Consider the following 18,943-nt stretch of genomic DNA (forward strand, 5'->3'; position numbering starts at 1 on the left):
ACAAAATTATTATTATTTTTGTGAAAAGCATACAAAATAAAGAAAAGTTCACATATGTAAATATCTTATTCCCCCCACTCCCCTTTTCCAATTCAGCTCTCCTTGAGTTCCAGTCCACACCTCACCTGACTGCATCATTGGAGGGAGAGGGGGTAACAGGTTAAGGGAATGCGGAAGAGATGAGAAACCTATGCCCACTTCCCCCAATCTTCTTACTCCTCTAATAGAGGTAACAAGGAAGAAAAAACCAGGAGCCAGCTGGCACACATACTACCATCCCAAACTTCCACCAGGCTCACCCCTAGGCCTTATGTCAAGGGCTTCCCTCTATCCCATGAGTTACTAAATCCAGTGTCATCTTTTGTAGTGTGAAAACCACCATGTATTTAAGTTCTTAAAAGCCTTCTTCAAAGTAGAGCATAAGCACAGACCTAAGAAAAAGCTCCACTTGGCAAGTCTCAATTAGCGGTAGAAATTTTGAACAAATACTGCCATAAAGGTTTCTGAAATTAAACTTTATTCAGAAATTAATACATTATTTTTAGAATTAACAGAATTTTTTAAATCTCAAAGAAACAATTTTATCCCAAGGGGCAATCATATAATGAAAAGTCTCACATCATTACAATTCTATTTTTCAAAACACTAACTGTAGTTAACCTCTCAAATAGCTCTAGAAACAAGTGTATCTAATTTTTAATTGCATAAATGAATTGTGCCATAAAATACAAATCTCTCATACAGACTTTTTAAAAAGCTCACTTTACTTTCTATTATCTTCTGGTCTTTGCAGTATCACAAGGTAACATGAAGAGTTCAAGGTATGTGGCACATACAATAGGTAAAGACATAAAAAAATGCAGAGAAGTAAGTTTTACAAAGACAAAGAGCCTGGTGTTGAAGCAGTAATAACGTCTGGCTCAAGGCAGGTAGCCTACATTGCTCTGTGAGACATCAGCCACTATTGCAGTTATCCAGTAATCATGAAAACTGTCTAAAATAATCTACCGAAATCAACTCAACCAGACTGTCTCTAAATAAAGCACCTGCCCTTCCATTAGAATGACCAGCCTTTTAGCACTCAGAGTCCTGAATCCAGGGACACTCCTGAGCAAAGGAGGGTGTTGGTCCCCTCCCACCTACTTCCCTTTTCAATAACCAACAGACAGAGGCACAGTAAACTCAAAGATGTATTCATGATGGTTCGAACTGTCCTCTGCGAATGTGACAGGAAAGTTCTCTGTCCTGTGATATTCACTCTACATAGGTGTCCTCCACTCAGGAACAATGATCTATAAGTGAGATTTTACCTCAACAGAGCAGAATAAAATGAGGATTTACCAAAATATTTAGTTTCACATTTATGAGATAGGCCTCAAAAGTTATTTAAACTGACAAGTAGTTATGAAACTTGGCTTTAAGGCACTATATATAAAAAATTAAATGAAAATCGGCTGTTTTCTTATTTCCATAAATTAGATGATTTATATAACCTGGGTATATATTTATAGAAAAAGTATAAATTAACACCTTATAAATTAATATACCTATGAATTTAAATTCTTTTTCTAACTCCATCTTAGAAACTAAAATATTGCTGTGATGGTTACCTTCCCATAATTTATTCTGCAAATACACTGATCAGTACAAAATCCTAAGTTTCATTTAAAGAAATTAGAAATGTTTCCTCAAAAAATTGCCTCTTAGAGAAGTATTAGATAATTGGTCTGGTTTAGAGTATGACTTAATCCTTCTTAAGCATTTTTAACACTGATACTATTTTTTACTTAACACCTTTCTATATAGTTAAAAAACAGTCACTTATAGCAAATACGGACTGACTTTCCAAAACCTAGAGTCCTTTAACTGATCTTAAATTTTCATTAAGATTGATTGAATTTTTATATGTTCTAATTAAAACTTTTATTTTTCAAATAAAAAGTTTTAAAGAAAGCCAGCTTGAATCCAAATGAATATTCTTAAAACTTTTATTGGCTACTTTACAGTACACTAAATAAACATGACAATATATACTTATTGATAAACACATCGTAATCAACCCAATCTGCTTTTGGAAGGAAATCTACTTAGAAGCAGAAAATAACTGAAGAACATGCTTCACACATAAATTCTTTTTGAATTAATTGAAAAATGTCATCTCCAACTTTATATATGATGTGTAAAAATATAATAAAAAGTCCAAGTATAGCTTCATAATTACCAGTAATTTGGGAATCACTGAGCTACCACATGTGAATCTTTGTATACTCATTTTTCTTAAAAAAGTAGCAAACCCTGTCATTAATCCCCCATATCATCTATAATATAATTAATACACAAATAACCAATTTTGCTTATTGGTACAGGTAATTTACATTCAGCCCCTCAGTTTACTGGTATATCTATTTTAGACACAGGCTGTTCACAATAACTGGTCTGACATGTTCTATTTGTACAAGTAGCCATGGCAACAATACGGTTAGCTTCAACAATTATAGAAGAAAAAAACTCGCAAAGGATTTATCACTATCATCATTATTATTACTACCACTACTATTTGCCATGAAGTGATTTGAATACATGTAGAAAACTATGGCAATTAATACTTACTTTCAGCATTCGACAAAGTGCAGGGATTACAGTCAACCAAAGCTAACTGCAAATGCTGTAAGAAGAGAGTGAAAAAATAAATGCACTAAATTCAGTCACATATGTCTTAAAATAATTTTCAGGTATGTAAGGTCTAACATAATAACAGAACTATACTAAGTAAATAAACCATATTAGACAACCATCTAGAATTACTTTGAACATTTACTGATGGCAACAGACAAGTTGCAGAGAATGGAGAACCTGGGAAAGAATTAACTTTATCAAATTACCCTATGCATATTTTTGTTTATTTGAAAAAAGCTTTGGAATTTTGAGTCTTCAAATAAATAAAAATATCCTCTATAATAATAAAAGCATAATATGCTAATTAGACTGGATGGCCGAATGACCTTCTGGACGACATTCCGGATGACCTTCTGGACAAAGCCAGGGCTGCGAGGGCCGAGGCAAGCCACCGCAGCTGCAAGAGCCAAGACAAGCTGCCACAGCTGTGGGGGCCGAGCCCCTTGCACAAATTTCGTGCATCAGGCCTCTAGTCCTATATAATAAAAAGGTAATATGCAAATTGACCATCAAGCCCTTGCACAAGATGGCCGGCAGGGGAGGGCAATTGTGGGTGATCAGGCCAGCAGGGGAGGGCAGCTGGGGGCGACCAGGCCTACAGAGGAGGGCAGTTGGGGGCGACCGGGCTGGCAGGGGAAGGCAGCTGGGGGCAACTGGGCCGGCAGGGGAGGGCAATTGGGAGGGACCAGGCCGGCAGGGGAGGGCAGTTGGGGGCAACCAGGCTGGCAAGGGAGGGCAGTTGGGGGCGACCAGGCCTGCAGAGGAGGGCAGTTGGGGGCAATCGGGCTGGCAGGGGAGTGGTTAAGAGGTGATCAGGCAGGTGAGCGTTTGGGAGCCAGCAGTCCTGGATTGTGAGAGGGATGTCCGACTGCTGGTTTAGGCCCGATCCCCCAAGGGCTCCCAGAATGGAGAGGGTACAGGCTGGGCTGAGGGACACCCCCCCCCCCCGTGCATAAATTTGCACCAGTCCTCTAGTATATATAATAAAAGGGTAATATGCAAATTGAACCTAATGGCGGAACAACCAGGAATGACTGGTCGCTATGACACACACTGACCACCAGAGGGGCAGGCGCTCAAGGAGCTGCCCCCTGGTGGTCAGTGCGCTTCCACAGGGGGAGTGCCGCTCAGCCAGAAGCAGGCTCATGGCTGGCCAGTACAGCAGCAGTGGCGGGAGCCTTGCAGGGAGCAGGCCTAAGCCATTAGTCAGACATTCCCCAAAGGCTCCTGGGCTGCCAGAGGGATGTCTTGACTGGCAGCTTAGACCCAATCCCCCAGGGAGCGGACCTAAGCCGGCAGGTGGACATCCCCCGAGAGCTCCCGGGCTGCCAGAAGGATGTCTGACTGCCAGCTTAGGTCCAATCCCCCAGGGAGCGGACCTAAGCCGGCAGTCGGACATCCCCTGAGAGGTCCCAGACTGCAAGAGGGCTCAGGCCAGGCTGAGAGACCCTCCCTGAGTGCACGAATTTTCTGGCACCAGTGCTCTAGTTAGTTATAAAATAGTTTAAACAGAACACATCACTATTTTTAAAACTGAAAGTAAAGGTCAATGGCATTAATGTCAGAACATCACTGCTTATCTCAAAATGAGATGTGAACATTAGAAACAAAAAAATTACTATGAGAATTATCATAAAGGGTGAAACTATCTGCCCTTACTGATTCTTCAATAATCATTATACTTAGTGCCTTTGAAATACTACAAAGAATGCACAGGCTATAAATAGCCTGTGTTCAAGTTCATTTATGACATATAATTACTCTTTTGGAATGTGCTATCATATGTGTAATAGTTATAACATCCACTTATAATGTCATATAAGCGTGCCCAAAAAAATATATGTTAAATTCAGTGTATAACACTAAGTTTTAAGAACACGAATCATAATAAAAAACACTGGGTGACATCTAGTTTGTCAACATTAAGCCTGGTATGTAAACTAAGAGAGCACAAACAAGTACTAGAATTGGTATGAAATCTTTAAGATAAAAAAATTAAACATCTTTTAACTTCTAAAAATATTTTCACAAATATATATTCAAATTTTTAGCATTTAAAGAAATCAACAGCCAACATACTTTTAAAAAATTGACCACAATAAGCTCATTCCCATCTACTGCTGGGAAAATTGAAATGTATAATGATGATTTCTAGATGTAAGCTCATCTTTCTTTATCAAGAGAAATAATCATCAGCAAGTTTTCAGTGCTATTTTTCAACACAGAATCAACAAACAGCACTTAGTCAACTAGACCCCTCAGTTAACACAAAATAAACAAATATCAGCTATTCAGTATTACAAGGAAAGAAAGATTAGAAGGCATCAATTGGTATGAACATAGTAATCACATTAATTCACAAATGTCTGTTATGTGCATGCATAATTAGGCTAGCCTACATTTACAGTACTCTTACTATTTAAGGGCTGTATTATTTTGAATGGGCAAACTACAAACAAAATGACTATGACCCTTAAATATTGAATATGTAATCAATAAATATTTATCAAGACCTATAATGCCCTTAGAACAATGCAGAAACTAGGGATACAATGATCAACAAAAGTAAAAAATTATTTGCCATGGTTCATCCAACACCTGAGCACCCTAAGAACTGCTTTTATTTTCCCTTGGCCTACTAAGCAGATTGTATGTCCTCAAACATCCCTTGGGTGTGCTACCATGGCAATATAAAACAGACTTTTAAAGAGTGAGTACTATGAAAGCAAAGCATGCTTTATAACCAACTGCTCTCCTCTAGACGAAAAGAGCAGCACAGCAGCCACACTTTTAGATTGTACTGCATTTCTAAATCTAATCTACCCTGCCAGCACAAATTAATATTTAGATAACACAGACCTCCTAACTGAGCCATCAAAGAACATAAACTGACCTGCAAAGAAACAGCCTTCAAGATGGCATTATTTTAGTTTTATTATTACACTGAAATCCCACAAAGAACAGAGAGATGCATAATGCAAATTGCCCAGCCTACATTTCATCTATCAATATTCAATGAAACCAGGCAGAAATGGTTCTTAGCCATGTTTTATATAATCCTTAATCAATCTTAAAAGCAGCAATGAAGTCACTGAAGCACCATCTGAAACCCACAATATCATGAAACACTAAACATTTCCAAATAGCAACAATATAGAAAAATTACCGGAAAAGAGTACATATTCAAAAACATGCATGTGAGAAAGAAAACACTTAAAGAATTACAAAGTTGAAGAAACTAAGCAGCCACACTAAACCACATAAAGAAAAACACCGATACACCTTTCAGTAAACTAAAGGGAGATGAGGAACTGGGCATGACATGGCCTCACAATTTCACTTCCAGTATCTAAACCAGATGCAAAATAGATATACCTATTAACATATAAATCAGCAAAAATGACTACCTATTACGATAATCGACACTCAAGCCTAAAAATGTCATGGTAAAATATCCAGCACCCAACAGAAACAGCTAGAAAGTACACGACGGGGCAAAAGTAGAATTACAGTTGTGAGTACACAAAGTTTATACTTGTATTTATTAAGTATTGTATTATTTCCCATAGAACAAACTGTAAACCTACTTTTGTGATACCTGTATATGCACCTCATACCGAAATATTGTGGCACTGAAACTGATTACTGCTGTGTGAAAGTTATCATGCAGTCGAGGCTTTTGCAGTTCAGACTATATACAAACCTCAAGGCAGAAAGCATTCTACAGAAAATTAATTTCCAAGCCAAGAAGATTTACCTGAGACTTTTTATTAATGCTGCAGTTATTTTCTTTTTATAGAGCACTTCTGGTCCAATTTAACACAAGGTTCTATTCATTACAATTTCTGTTGACATCTTTATTAGCAAAGTCACCTTTTGTTTTAAAAGCTTTTGACTTGCTCAGTATTTCATAATAACTTTATAGTACTTTGTTTTATATAAACTGAGGAAGTTGATTTCTATCTGGAGGAAGGATATCTATATTCATGTAATTAACACATAAAAATAGAGTTTCAAGACTTTATTTTCCTTTAAATTGTTTTACTTCTAGCTGTATAGTCTGATTATCTCATGAATCTTTTCAACTGTAGAACCCTTCACCTGTGTTCCCAATGCTACAGACAAGCAATGAGATAGCTTTTCGTAACTGACAAAGTATGTATCAATGTATAAATAATTAATTTGGAGCTGTTTGGATTCCAGATCTAATCTTGGATGTTCTGACTCAGTGGGTTGAGGGTGACACCCTGTGAACCACATAAAAGCTTCTAACAAATTATTCCAATGCCGAGTCAGGGTTAAATGCCACTATCTTAAAGTTTTTAAATCATGTGCTTGCCCCAAAAAAACCTTACTTCAGAGTACCTAGCAAGTTGTGATACCACTGTCTCCACTCATTCAATTATGGCAGACACAGCCTTTTGGGAATAAAAGGTTGGCAATCAGATTTTACTTGATAAGCCAGGCACTCTGCTATGGCTATGCATAAGTAACTAAACACAAGGCACACTGAAACTGATATTGTAACAGAAGTTTAGCAGACAATTCCATAATGTAATCCAAAAGATATAGATGAGAGAAGAAAGAAAAGAGGTACTTCTGGCTGAGGAAACAATTCGTTTTTATTCAGCTCCAACGAAACAGGCTTTTGTGGGCCATTTAAGTAAGAGAAGGGAAGGCGTGTCAGGTACTCTTTCAAGTCAAATGTAAATTATTTTTCTTAATCATTGTTATAGATCGCCACAGTTCTAATATATTAAAGGTGGTAATCATACTGAGATATATAAATGCACTAAATCAACACATTGTACACCTTAATCTTATACAATGTTATGTGTCAACTTTATGTCAATAAGAAATTTTTAAAAGACTAGAATTTTCAAAATACCAGCTGGACATGAAATCTACCATGAAAGAAATAGGACAGAAGCAGGTATCTATATCTATATATATAAAAGTCTAAGTGACCGTTATGACCAGCCAGTAGCTATGACACGCACTAACCACCAGGGGGAAGATGCTCAATGCAGGAGCTGTCCCCTGGTGGTCAGTGTGCTCCCACAGTCAACCTCCGGTGGCCAGCCAACCTCCTGTGGTCCTGCCGGCCAGCCTGATCGGGACAGGGCAAGACGGCCCCAATCGGCCGGGAGAGACCCCACCCGTGCACCCCACCTGTGCAAAAATTCGTGCACCGGACCTCTAGTGGAATAATAATAGCAAATTTCATTATCTTCAGACAACTAAACTAATAAAAATATGCTGTTAAAGCTTCAACCAAGAAATATTACAGATATTTTGGAAATGTAAGGCATGGTTAAAATTAATTTAATAACTAATATCAAATTCTCAGTAAGTTTTGTATAATACAGTTCACAGTATCCTAATTAAATGAAACAAATAACTTCTGCATTCTACAGTAAATAAAAGACAGGAGGCATTTCACAGATTCAAAAGTGTTTTCTAAGAGGAAGTACCGTTCTGCCTTATTATCTTAGCATAATAAAAGGGTAATATGATAATTAGACTGGACAGACATCATTCCGGATGAAGCCAGGGCCCTGGTGCCTGCGGGTGGCAGGACAGAAGCCAGCCTGGGTCCCGGGTGCCAGAGGGAAGCCGATGCCAGCAGCTGGAGGAAGGAAGGCCTACTCTTGCACGAATTTCGTGCATCAGGCCTCTAGTCTTAGCATAAAAAAAAAAATCACAATAAAATTCCTGAATCTGTATTGGGTATAAGATCAAACAATACACCTGGAAATGAAGTAGTTCCTGGAGAAGAGTAAGGTAGACAGAAAGAATGTGGAAATGCTTTTTCCCTCAGAAGTTTCATGTCATGTGTAACAGTAGAGGGGAAACAAGCTGGAATGAATTGTGCTGTCAGTTTGTAAAGAAAAAACAGCTGTAAAAGAGATGATAAATAAAAGTAGCCCCTTTTTCCGCCACCAGCACCCCGCCCCCCTGCATATTTCCAGCCCATCCTCTAAGAGCCATTTTATAGTCTCTTCCATTTATCTATTCATTCAAGAAACACTAAGAACCTGGTAAAATGCCAGGCTAACACACATCTCATTTGAGTTCAACTTATTTCCTTAGAATTTTCTCTATAATTCTTACCTTCTTACCCCCTTTCATAGTAACCCCTTCAATCATCACCTCATCTTCAAATACCAAATTATAAAGGAACTTATACTGGTATCCCCATCAACTTTCCATAGGTTCCCTTTAAAAAGCCACCTTTTTACCTTTAAAAATCCAGAAAAGTTCTAATGTTGACACATTTCAGGGAAATTTAAATATGTAAATATTAAGGAGAATTTCTACATGACCTTCCATTAAATTAAATAATATGGATTTAGTACATGTTATTTTGCATTTATTAGCTTCACAGGAAGAAAATAATCTTAAGCCTGCCAGGCTGTGAAAATTAGAGGCATTATGCATTATATAATACTATTTGTCAAAATTAATATACTTTTATTGAAGTAATAATAGTACACTGGCTCAAATACATAATGAATGTAAGTAATTATCATTACTATCATTAAAAAGTAATGAAATAAAATATAAATTATATGGTATTAAACAGGCAACCAAACCCACTTGGGGGGATATCACCTGAAACAGAGAAGAAAAAGAACAAAATATCATGTAGAAATAAATGTCACCCGAAATGGACTCTGATTCAGATAGTAAAAAAATAATTAAATTAAGAATTGGTACCTCCACCACTCACTAAACAAGTGAAATCTTTACTGGCCAATATAATGGAAAAACAACACCATACAATTAAAAAGTAAGCTGGGTTCTAACTTCACATTTCTGAGGATGGGATGAGTGACAAAAATACAAATATTAAATTCTAGGACAAGAAAATGGATTTTGCAAACAATATCTCTCCTGGCCCCAAATGAGAGGAATTTGTGGGGTGGGTACAGTTATTCCAGTTCTACAGACACAAGGAGGGTCAGAAGAGTTAAGCATCCTGCCCAAGGTCACACAATTAGTGATGTGGCAGGGTCAAATTTTAAAACAAAATTTGCTTGCTCTGAAAGCTGTTTACATGGTATCAAAAACAGAACGAATCTGTTTCAGAAATACATTTTGGGAGAAAAGTTATTACGAGAGATAGAAATAAAACAGGAGGCCCTGGAATGCATTTCATGTGTGGGTGAAATGAAGGAATCTATTATGAAAATAAACTGTACTTGATTTAAATATTTTACCATCTAAAACATACTGTATATGCAATATCCCTCCTTCAGACACAGGGAAAAGAAATGAGGTAGAGAAGACCTACTTTGTAACGCACAAGTTGTTCACACCGTCCCCACACCAAAATACTCCTTTTACCCACCCTTTAATCCTCCATTAGATAGGAACAGTGTATTTAGGAATTGAGAGACCTGCTCAAACACTGGGTGTATAACTGATCAAAGAGTAACCATCTATACAAATAAAAGAGAAATATGTAAATTGACCATCACTTCATGACGCCCACCAGCCAATCAGGAATGAGTATGCAAATTAGCGGGACAAAGATGGCAGCCACCAGAGAGCAAGCCAGAGCGAGCAGGAGGCTTGAGGAAGTCAACCTTCCCGCCCACCCAGGCTGGCCACTGAGGAAGGGGCTTATGGGCGGCGGCCACAGAGCCGGCCTCGGCGGGTGCTGAAGGAGGAGCCTGTGGGCGGCTCCCCTGGGTGCACGGGAGGTTTGGGTCGCTGTCACCCGGGCTGGCCACTGAGGGAGGGGCCTGCAAATGGCCTTCAGCCCCTTACCCAGGCTGGCCACACCCCTATGGGGTGAGGGTCCCCACTGGGGGGGCGTGACCAGCCTGCAAACAGCCATCAGCCCCTCACCCAGGCTGGCCAGGCACACCAGTGGGGACCACCACCCTGAAGGGGGTGTGGCCAGCCTGAAAACAGCCCTCAGCCCCTCACCCAGTCTGGCCACACAACCCCAGTGGGGACCCTCACCCCATGGGGGCATGGCTGGCCTGCAAACTGCCCCAGCCCCTCGTCCAGGCTGGCACCGATCCCAGTGGGGACCCCCACCCCAATGGGGGAGTGGCCGGCCTGCAAACCACCACAGGCCCCTCGCCCAGGCCACCCCGCCCCCCAAGGGAACCCCCACCCTGATCCAGGACACCCTTCAGGGCAAACCAGCCAGCCCCCACCCGTGCACCAGGCCTCTGAAGTGATGGTCAATTTACATATTTCTCTTTTATTTGTATAGATGGTTACTCTATCTATACTAATAAAAGGGTAATATGCTAATTTGACTGAGAGACCTTCCAGGAGACCTTCCGGACATTCTTTTGGACAAAGCCATGGTGGCGGGGCTGAGGTAGAGGCAGTTATGGGCCAAGAGGGGAGGGCAGTTGTTGTTGATCAGGCCAGAATGGGACGGCAGTTGTGGGTGATCAGGCCGGTGGGGGGGGGGGAGGGGGGTTAGGGTTAGAGCAGGCCAGCAGGGGAGGCCAGTTGGGGGTGAGCAGGCTGTCAGTGGGGGTCAGCTGGGGGCAATCAGGTGGGGGGGGGGTAGATGGGGTGAGCAGGCCGGCAGTAGGGCAGCAGTTGGGGGCAATCAGGCCGGCGGGGGGCAGTTGCGGGTGAGCAGGCCAGCAGGCAAAGTGGTTAGGGGCAATGAGGCAGGCAGGCAGGTGAGCAGTTACGAGCCAGCAGTCCTGGATTGCCTGTGGGATTGAGCCAAAACCGGCAGTTGGACATCCCTCAAGGGGTCCCAGATTGGAGAGGGTGCAGGTGGGGCTGAGGGACACCCACCCCCATGCACGAATTTTGTGCACTGTACCACTAGTCTATAATAATAAAAGCATAATATGCTAATTAGACTGGACAACCTTCCAGACGAAGCCAGGGCTACGAGGGAAGCTTGGGTCCCAGGAGCCTGCCGGCAGCCAGAGGGAAACCCAGGTCCTGGGTGCTGGAGGGAAGCCGGTGCGGGCAACCGGGGAAAGGAAGGCCTACTCTTGCACAAATTTTGTGCATCGGGCCTCTAGTATCTTTAATAAGGAATCAAATGAGAATGGCCGTGTGGCTTATTTCTGGCCAATGAGATACAAAGTAAAGTATTCTTCAATGAGGAAAAAAAAGGGGACATCTGTAATACTTTCAACAATAAAGATAAAAACAAACCAAGAGTCCATCAAGAAAAGCATATCTGAAGGATGTTTATATTAAAAAAAAAAAAATGCCCGGCCAGTGTGGTTCAGTGGTTGAGAATCAACTCATGCACCAAGAGGTCACTGGTTTGATTCCTGGTAAGGGCACTTGCCCAGGTTGTGGGCTCAATCCCCAGTAGGGGTGTGTAGGATGTAGTCAATTGATGTTTCTACCTCTCCCTCTCCCTTCCTTTCTCTGAAATCAATAAAAGTATCTTTTTTTGTAAAAGTATTTTGAGGCGATCTTTTGAAGTCAGGATCTTTCTCCTCTATAAAATGATTATCAGATATTTATTGAGCACTTATTACATGCCAGTACTACACTAAGCACCTATGCCGCTACTGTACAATATCTTCCTATATGAAACATGAAAAAGGAATAATCTCCCTTTTGTTATACCTGGCATGTAGCCTTAAGAATAAGCCAACATAGAAGAAAATGAACCCTTGATAAAACCTTGTATCAGTTCTATCAACCAATTCTGAAGGATGGACTTCACATTAGAGGAACTACTTTTTGTTATTTTAACCAGCTTGAGTTTGAGTTTCTGAGGTTGCAGCCCAAAGCATCTAATACCAATACTTGGTACTAGAAAACAGTTTCATATACTGTAGTAGTAGGAAAGACATCAGAGGTTCCGCATCTATTCATATGAAGCTAAAGTAATAGCTAGTCTTTAGGAAAATTGGAAGTCAACTAAGGGGAGAGGGACATGCCATTTCTTCTGATTCCTACCTTCATCTGTACTAAAAGCTAAACTCTTATAGTAATACTAGAGGCCCGGTGCACGAAATTTGTGCACGGGGGTGGGGTGTCCCTCATCCCAGCCTGTACCCTCTCCAATCTGGGACCACTCGAGGGATGTCTGACTGCCCGTTTAGGCCCGATCCCAGTGGGATCGGGATCGGGCCTAAACGGGTAGTGGGACATCCCTCTCACAATCCAGGACTGCTGGCTCCCAACTGCTCGCCTGCCTGCCTGCCTTCCTGATTGCCCCTAACCGCTTCTGCCTGCCAGCCTGATCACCCCCTAACCACTCCCCTGCCAGCCTGATTGATGCCTAACTGCTCCCCTGCCAGCCTGTTTGCCCCTAACTGCCCTCCCCTGCAGTCCTGGTCCCCCTCAACTGCCCTTCCCTGCAGGCCCGGTCTCCCCCAACTTCCCCCTCTGCCGGCTTGGTCACCCCTAACTGCCCTCCCCTGCAGGCTTGATCGCCCCCAACTGCCCTCCTTGCAGGGCTGGTCCCTCCCAACTGCCCTCCCCTGATGGCCTGATCGCCCACAACTGCCCTCCCTTGCAGGCCTGGTCCCTCCCAAATGCCCTCCCCTGCTGGCCATCTTGTGTCCACATGGGGGGAGCCATCTTATGTGTTGGAGTGATAGTCAATCTGCATATTACTCTTTTATTAGATAGGATAGAGGCCTGGTGCTTGAGGGGGGCCAGCTGGTTTGCCCTGAAGGGTGTCCCGGATCAGGGTGGGGGTTCCCTTGGGGCATGGGGCGGCCTGGGCGAGGGGCCTATGGTGGTTTGCAGGTCGGCCACGTCCCCCCCAGTGACCCAAGTGGAGGCCCTGGTATCTGGGGTTTATTTATCTTCTACAATTGAAACTTTGTGGCCTGGAGCGGAGCCAAGCCTTCTGCTTGCCTGTGGCGGCAGCCATTTCTATTGGAATTTATTTACCTTCTATAATTGAAACTCTGTAGCCTTAAGCGAAGGCCTGGGCTGGCCAGGGCTTCAGAAGCTTGACTTCCTCCATCGCCGGGGGCAACCCTAGCCTCCTGCTCTTTCCAGCTCCGTGGCTGCTGCCATTTCTGTTTGGATTTATGTATCTTCTATCATTGAAACTTTGTAGCCTTGAGTGGAGGCCTAGGCCAGCAAGGGCAGGCGGAAAGCTTGGCTTCCTCCATTGCCGGGGAAACCCAAGCCTCCCTCCTGCTCTCTGTGACTGCAGCCATCTTGGTTTGGTTTATTTGCATATTCACTCCTGATTGGCTGGTGGGCGGGGCTTGTTGGTGTAGCAGAGTGATGTTTAATTTGCATATTACTCTTTTATTAGATAGGATATGAAAATACCACCTTCTCAACTAAAAATGTTGATGCCTAAAATTCTCCTGAAAACAGACAAGAAATACTGGAGATAGACACCTTAAAAAGCCAATGTCAAAAGAAGAAATGGGGGGAGGAGGGGGAAGCCAATGTCAAGATGAGATAAAAATCAAATGATACTGCATGATGGGGAAGAAAAGTATCCAGGATTCCTAAAATTTTTTCTATGTTCATATAAATGATACAAACATAATGATAAATCAAGTATTTTAAATAAATGGGGGGAGGGGGCAAAACAAGAAGACTGCACTTATGGCAATTTTGCTAAAATCGCCATTACTTGAAGGTTTGGCTAGTTTTAACTATTTCTGAATATAGTTAAAAGTTGTATGTAGGAAAGTTTCTGTTGAATATGAATAAGTAGGAACACTTTCAATTAGCCATGGAACACTGTCCAACTCTGTTTCCCCTGATTAAAGGGGATTTTAAACAATGCCACCTTCATGAAAACAGATCTTTGCATCCCACAGAATTATTAAAAATACCACTGTACCGATATTCAGAGATATTCGCATTTCACACAATTTGGGACATATATGATTACTTTTTCCACTCAAATATACTTCCTAAGCAACATTTACTAATCTACTAATCAAGACACTTGTTCCACACATAATAGGAGTTTTATTTTTTTAAGAGTCTTCGTTATCGAATATACACTGTGAATGTCCAAGAGGGGGTAAAATATGCAAGGTGCCACATTTGAACTTACTTTATTTCTCATTTCTAATCCATTCATATCCCATAATATAGTCTGAGAAATGCTGCTCTAAGCTTGAGGAAAAAATGATCATTTCCAGGCATCCCTCATTCTTCACACTACTTACATTTACTCTCGGGCCTATTCTTCAAACTGCACTTACCTTTGACAACTATGTGATCTAAACAGATCACAATCTACTTGTTTTAGTGTTTTTGGTTGTCTCTTTTTCTTACCATCAGCATTGTTCTTTATAAACTCATGAAAGATAAAAACTGTATTTACAGTCTACTTTAAAACTCTAGAAGAATTAGTCACTCTTAAATCCAGTTAAAAAAAAAAAAGAATTTCAGCCCTGACTGGTTTGGCTCAGTGGATAGAGTGTTGGCCTGCAGACTGAAAGGTCCCTGGTTCGATTCCTAGTCAAGGGCATGTACCTTGGTTGCGGGCACATCCCCAGTAGGGGGTGTGCAGGAGGTAACTGATCGATGTTTCTCTCTCATTGATGTTTCTAACTCTTTTATCCCTCTCCCTTCCTCTCTGTAAAAAATAAAAAAATCAATAAAATATATTTTAAAAATTAAAAAAAAATTTCAGTAGTTCTTTATTAGTGAATTCAAAATACAGCCTACTATATAGTCATTCTCTATCTCCCTCCCTTCAGAATCAAGACAGTATGCATCAGAGCTATTTAGAACATGGCAACCATTATAGCCATAAATTCACAAAAACTTAAGCTTTTCTCTAGAACTTCGATTTCTTTCAAAAAGCAATACTTATGTCATGCTGGGAAGCACTATATTCATGAAAATCCCAGGGAGACCTAAAGTGATGGCACAGATAGCACAAGAAGCTCAATGAAAAATTTGACAAATATCACATTTCCATAGAAAGTGAAATACTTAACCAACAATGTATTATCTTTTACCAATAGTGTTTATACTGATCCATCAGCAGTACAACTGACTTTCGGAGAACACTTTTAAAGATATTTTAGATATGAGATATGCCCTACTGGTAAAGGTGGAAAGATTTCTGGTGAAACGAATACAAATAAATGGTCAATGATTCAGTCACACCATCATTAGGTACCTGCTTTTGACCTCTATGGTGGTCAATTGCTTATAGAGAAGTGTTTCCAATGTCCAAACTGAAATTGAAACCTTCACCTGATAGCAAACCTCAAAACTTTAACCCCCTCAAAAAAGTTAAATGATGTGTAATTAATTACCTATGTCTTTGCATAATACTACTTTGTGCCCTGAAACCCAACATTTGTATCTTCCAGTTCATAGCTGATAAAAAACTTCTTTCACTTAAATTTTCAAATTTTCTTTTGAGGTGCTGATATAAATTCCAACATTTCTCAAAGCTCTAACATTTAACAACCCCCTCCCCCAAAATGAAACATAGTGTCTTAGAGAAAAACCACAACCTACCTTTAAACTAGACTCATAGTCTGTGTTCACTTTGAACATAAGCCCAAGTCGTAAATGAATTTCCTTGGCTCGACAAAAGCTGGGATCAACATAAAGCACCTCCTGAAATGCTTTAATTGCCCTGAAAGAATACAGACATAAGATAGCTTAACTTTTTAACATTTGCATGAATTTTTGCTTGGTAGCACAGTAAAACTTATGATTTACACAATATTGTTAAAAGGAAATGCAGTTTTATAAACATGATGTGAATGAATAGTTTAAAAAAAGACTGGAAAGGGGCATCTGGGTCTTTCATATAATTGAATGTACAGAATCTAATCCTATCTAATAAAAGAGTAATATGCAAATTGACCACTCCAACACACAAGATAGCTGCCCCATGTGATCAAAGACGACTGCCCCATGTGGATACAAGATGGCCGCCACAAGATGGCCAGCAGGGGAGGGCAGTTGGGGGCGATCAAGCCTGCAAAGGAGGGCAGTAAGGGGTGACCAGGCCGGCAGAGGAGGGAAGTTGGGGGCGACCGAGCCTGCAGGGAAGGGCAGTTGGGGGGCGGACCCAGGCCTGCAGGGGAGAGCAGTTGGGGGGGACCAGACCTGCAGGGAAGGGCAGTTGAGGGGGACCAGGACTGCAGGGGAGGGCAGTTAGGGGCAAACAGGCTGGCAGGGGAGCAGTTAGGCATCAATCAGGCTGGCAGGGGAGTGGTTAGGGGGTGATCAGGCTGGCAGGCAGAAGCAGGTTAGGGGCAATCAGGAAGGCAGGCAGGCAGGCGAGCAGTTGGGAGCCAGCAGTCCTGGATTGTGAGAGGGATGTCCAACTGCCCATTTAGGTGCAGGCCTCAACGGGCAGTCGGACATTCCTCGAGGGGTCCCAGATTGGAGAGGGTGCAGGCTAGGCTGAGGGACACCCCACCCCCCGTGCACGAATTTCGTGCACCGGGCCTCTAGTCCTATATAATAAAAGCGCAATATGCAAATCGATCAGAGGAACAACTGGTCGCTATGACGCGCACTGACCACCAGGGGGCAGATGCTCAATGCAGGAGCTGCCCCCTGGTGGTCAGTGCACTCCCACAGGGTGAGGGCCACTCAGCCACAAGCCAGGCTGACTGCTGGCGAGTGCAGCAGCAGTGGAGGAAGCCTCTCTCGCCTCCACAGCAGCGCTAAGGATGTCTGAAGCCATCAGTGAGACATCCCCCAAGGGCTCCCGGACTGCTAAAGGGCACAGGCTGGCCTGAGGAACCACCACCACACCCCCACCAAGTGCATGAATGTTGTGCACTGGGCCTTTAGTTTAATATAAAAGATGAAAAGGAAGATCAGTTCAATTTATTCTCAATTATTCAAATAATATTTTATATTAAAACTAGAGGCCTGGTGCACAAATTCATACACGGGTGGGATACCTCAGCCTGGCCAGCAATCGGCCCCATCGGGGCCGCGGGAGGTTGGCCCACCGAGGTGGGGGCGGTGCCGCAGGAGGTTGGCCAGCTCCAGTTTTTCCAAGTAGTCTATTTCTTCAGTTGTGCATTGCTATTTTTAATGTTCTAAACAATATAGCAAAATGTTTAAGTTTTAATAAGTGTTCGCTGATGCCATCACTTTCGTAGTTGGCTGATTAAATTGTGTGTGTTGGGAGGGGAGGAACACTCCATAGTCTCTTTAGTAAACCAGTTCCCCTCATCTAGCAAAATATATCTAAGTTCACTTCCATTTTATTTTCTAAACTTTTACTAATGTTTTATCTCCTGTGTGCTTCTTCATTTTTTCCCACCTGAGGGGAACAAAGGAATAGAGAAGTGGGGGAAAGTGTGTGTGTGTGTGTGTGTGTGTGTGTGTGTGTGTGTGTGTGTGTGTGTTGGGGAGAAGGAGGGTGGATTACGTGGAGAAAATAGGTAACACTCAGACTACATTTTAAATTTCGTCATCATTTTACCACATTCACCTCACCAAACTGCATGCAGCCAGAACATGATCTCTATAGCACAAGCTAAGCGAAAACACCAAAGCAACAAATTCTGATGGACAGAGAATTTTAGAACATGAGAAATAGCTAAGGACAACTATAAAATACTTTTGATATAACGTGTAGAAAGGTTTATAGTTTTCAAATATTAGAGCATATTCTCTACTGCAACAGAAAAGTTCATATTGCTGTACATGAGTATCATTGGCATTTTTTCTTAAAATTTAAAAACATGTTTTTTTATATCACCAAAATTGTTTCTATAGTGTTTCAGCTTAAATTTTTTTTGCATTTAATGTGTGCCTTTGCTAACAATTTAAAAAAAGAAATTATAGAAAGCTAAAACCTCAATAGCACTACCTATGGAAAACATGGATGTGCTAAATATATTTTAAAACAGTGGTCACTTTTAATAAGATTTCAAGAAAGTCATTTAAAAAGTCTCCTTTAACACTATATCAAAAATGATAGTAACTAAATGGCTGTAGCACAGTTTCGGTACATTTGGGAGGAGACAACAAAACTCTTAAGTTCTCTGAGGCTAATAAAGCTGGGTCCAGAGAGTTCCCTCAGGAATATCTAAAAGGGATAGTATTCTATCTCTGAATCAGTAATAATATTTTATATGTATATAACAGATATATAGTTCCATGCATATTTATTAGGAAATTTAGAGGTTCCTTTTAAGTGACACAGATAGACTTGATGAAGTAATCAAAGAGACAGGTAAGATTTTTAAAGGTAGAGATGGAACCAGAAGCCAGACCAAACAGAGTAGATGGCACGAACAAGGTTACATAGGTAAAAAATGCTCCAAGATGTTTTCAGGGAAATGTTAATAATACAGTGCGACTGACATAAAGAACATATTTA

At 41.4% G+C, this 18,943-nt stretch overlaps 1 protein-coding gene across 3 annotated transcripts in view; it reads right to left on the reverse strand.

Annotated features, from left to right (window-relative positions):
• The window catches only part of KDM6A (lysine demethylase 6A), a 156,919-nt gene that overhangs the window by 62,093 nt on the left and 75,883 nt on the right, over nt 1–18,943 (reverse strand). For all 3 annotated transcript variants that reach the window (XM_054714329.1, XM_008153015.3, XM_008153012.3), the window contains exons 6-7: nt 16,102–16,222; nt 2,611–2,665 (exon numbers count right to left, since the gene is read on the reverse strand). In XM_054714329.1, the coding sequence (XP_054570304.1) occupies nt 2,611–2,665; nt 16,102–16,222 (176 nt within the window). The remainder of the gene's footprint in view (nt 1–2,610; nt 2,666–16,101; nt 16,223–18,943) is intronic.

The sequence above is a fragment of the Eptesicus fuscus genome, chromosome 1 (assembly GCF_027574615.1).
Source record: "Eptesicus fuscus isolate TK198812 chromosome 1, DD_ASM_mEF_20220401, whole genome shotgun sequence".
Classification (NCBI taxonomy): domain Eukaryota; kingdom Metazoa; phylum Chordata; class Mammalia; order Chiroptera; family Vespertilionidae; genus Eptesicus; species Eptesicus fuscus.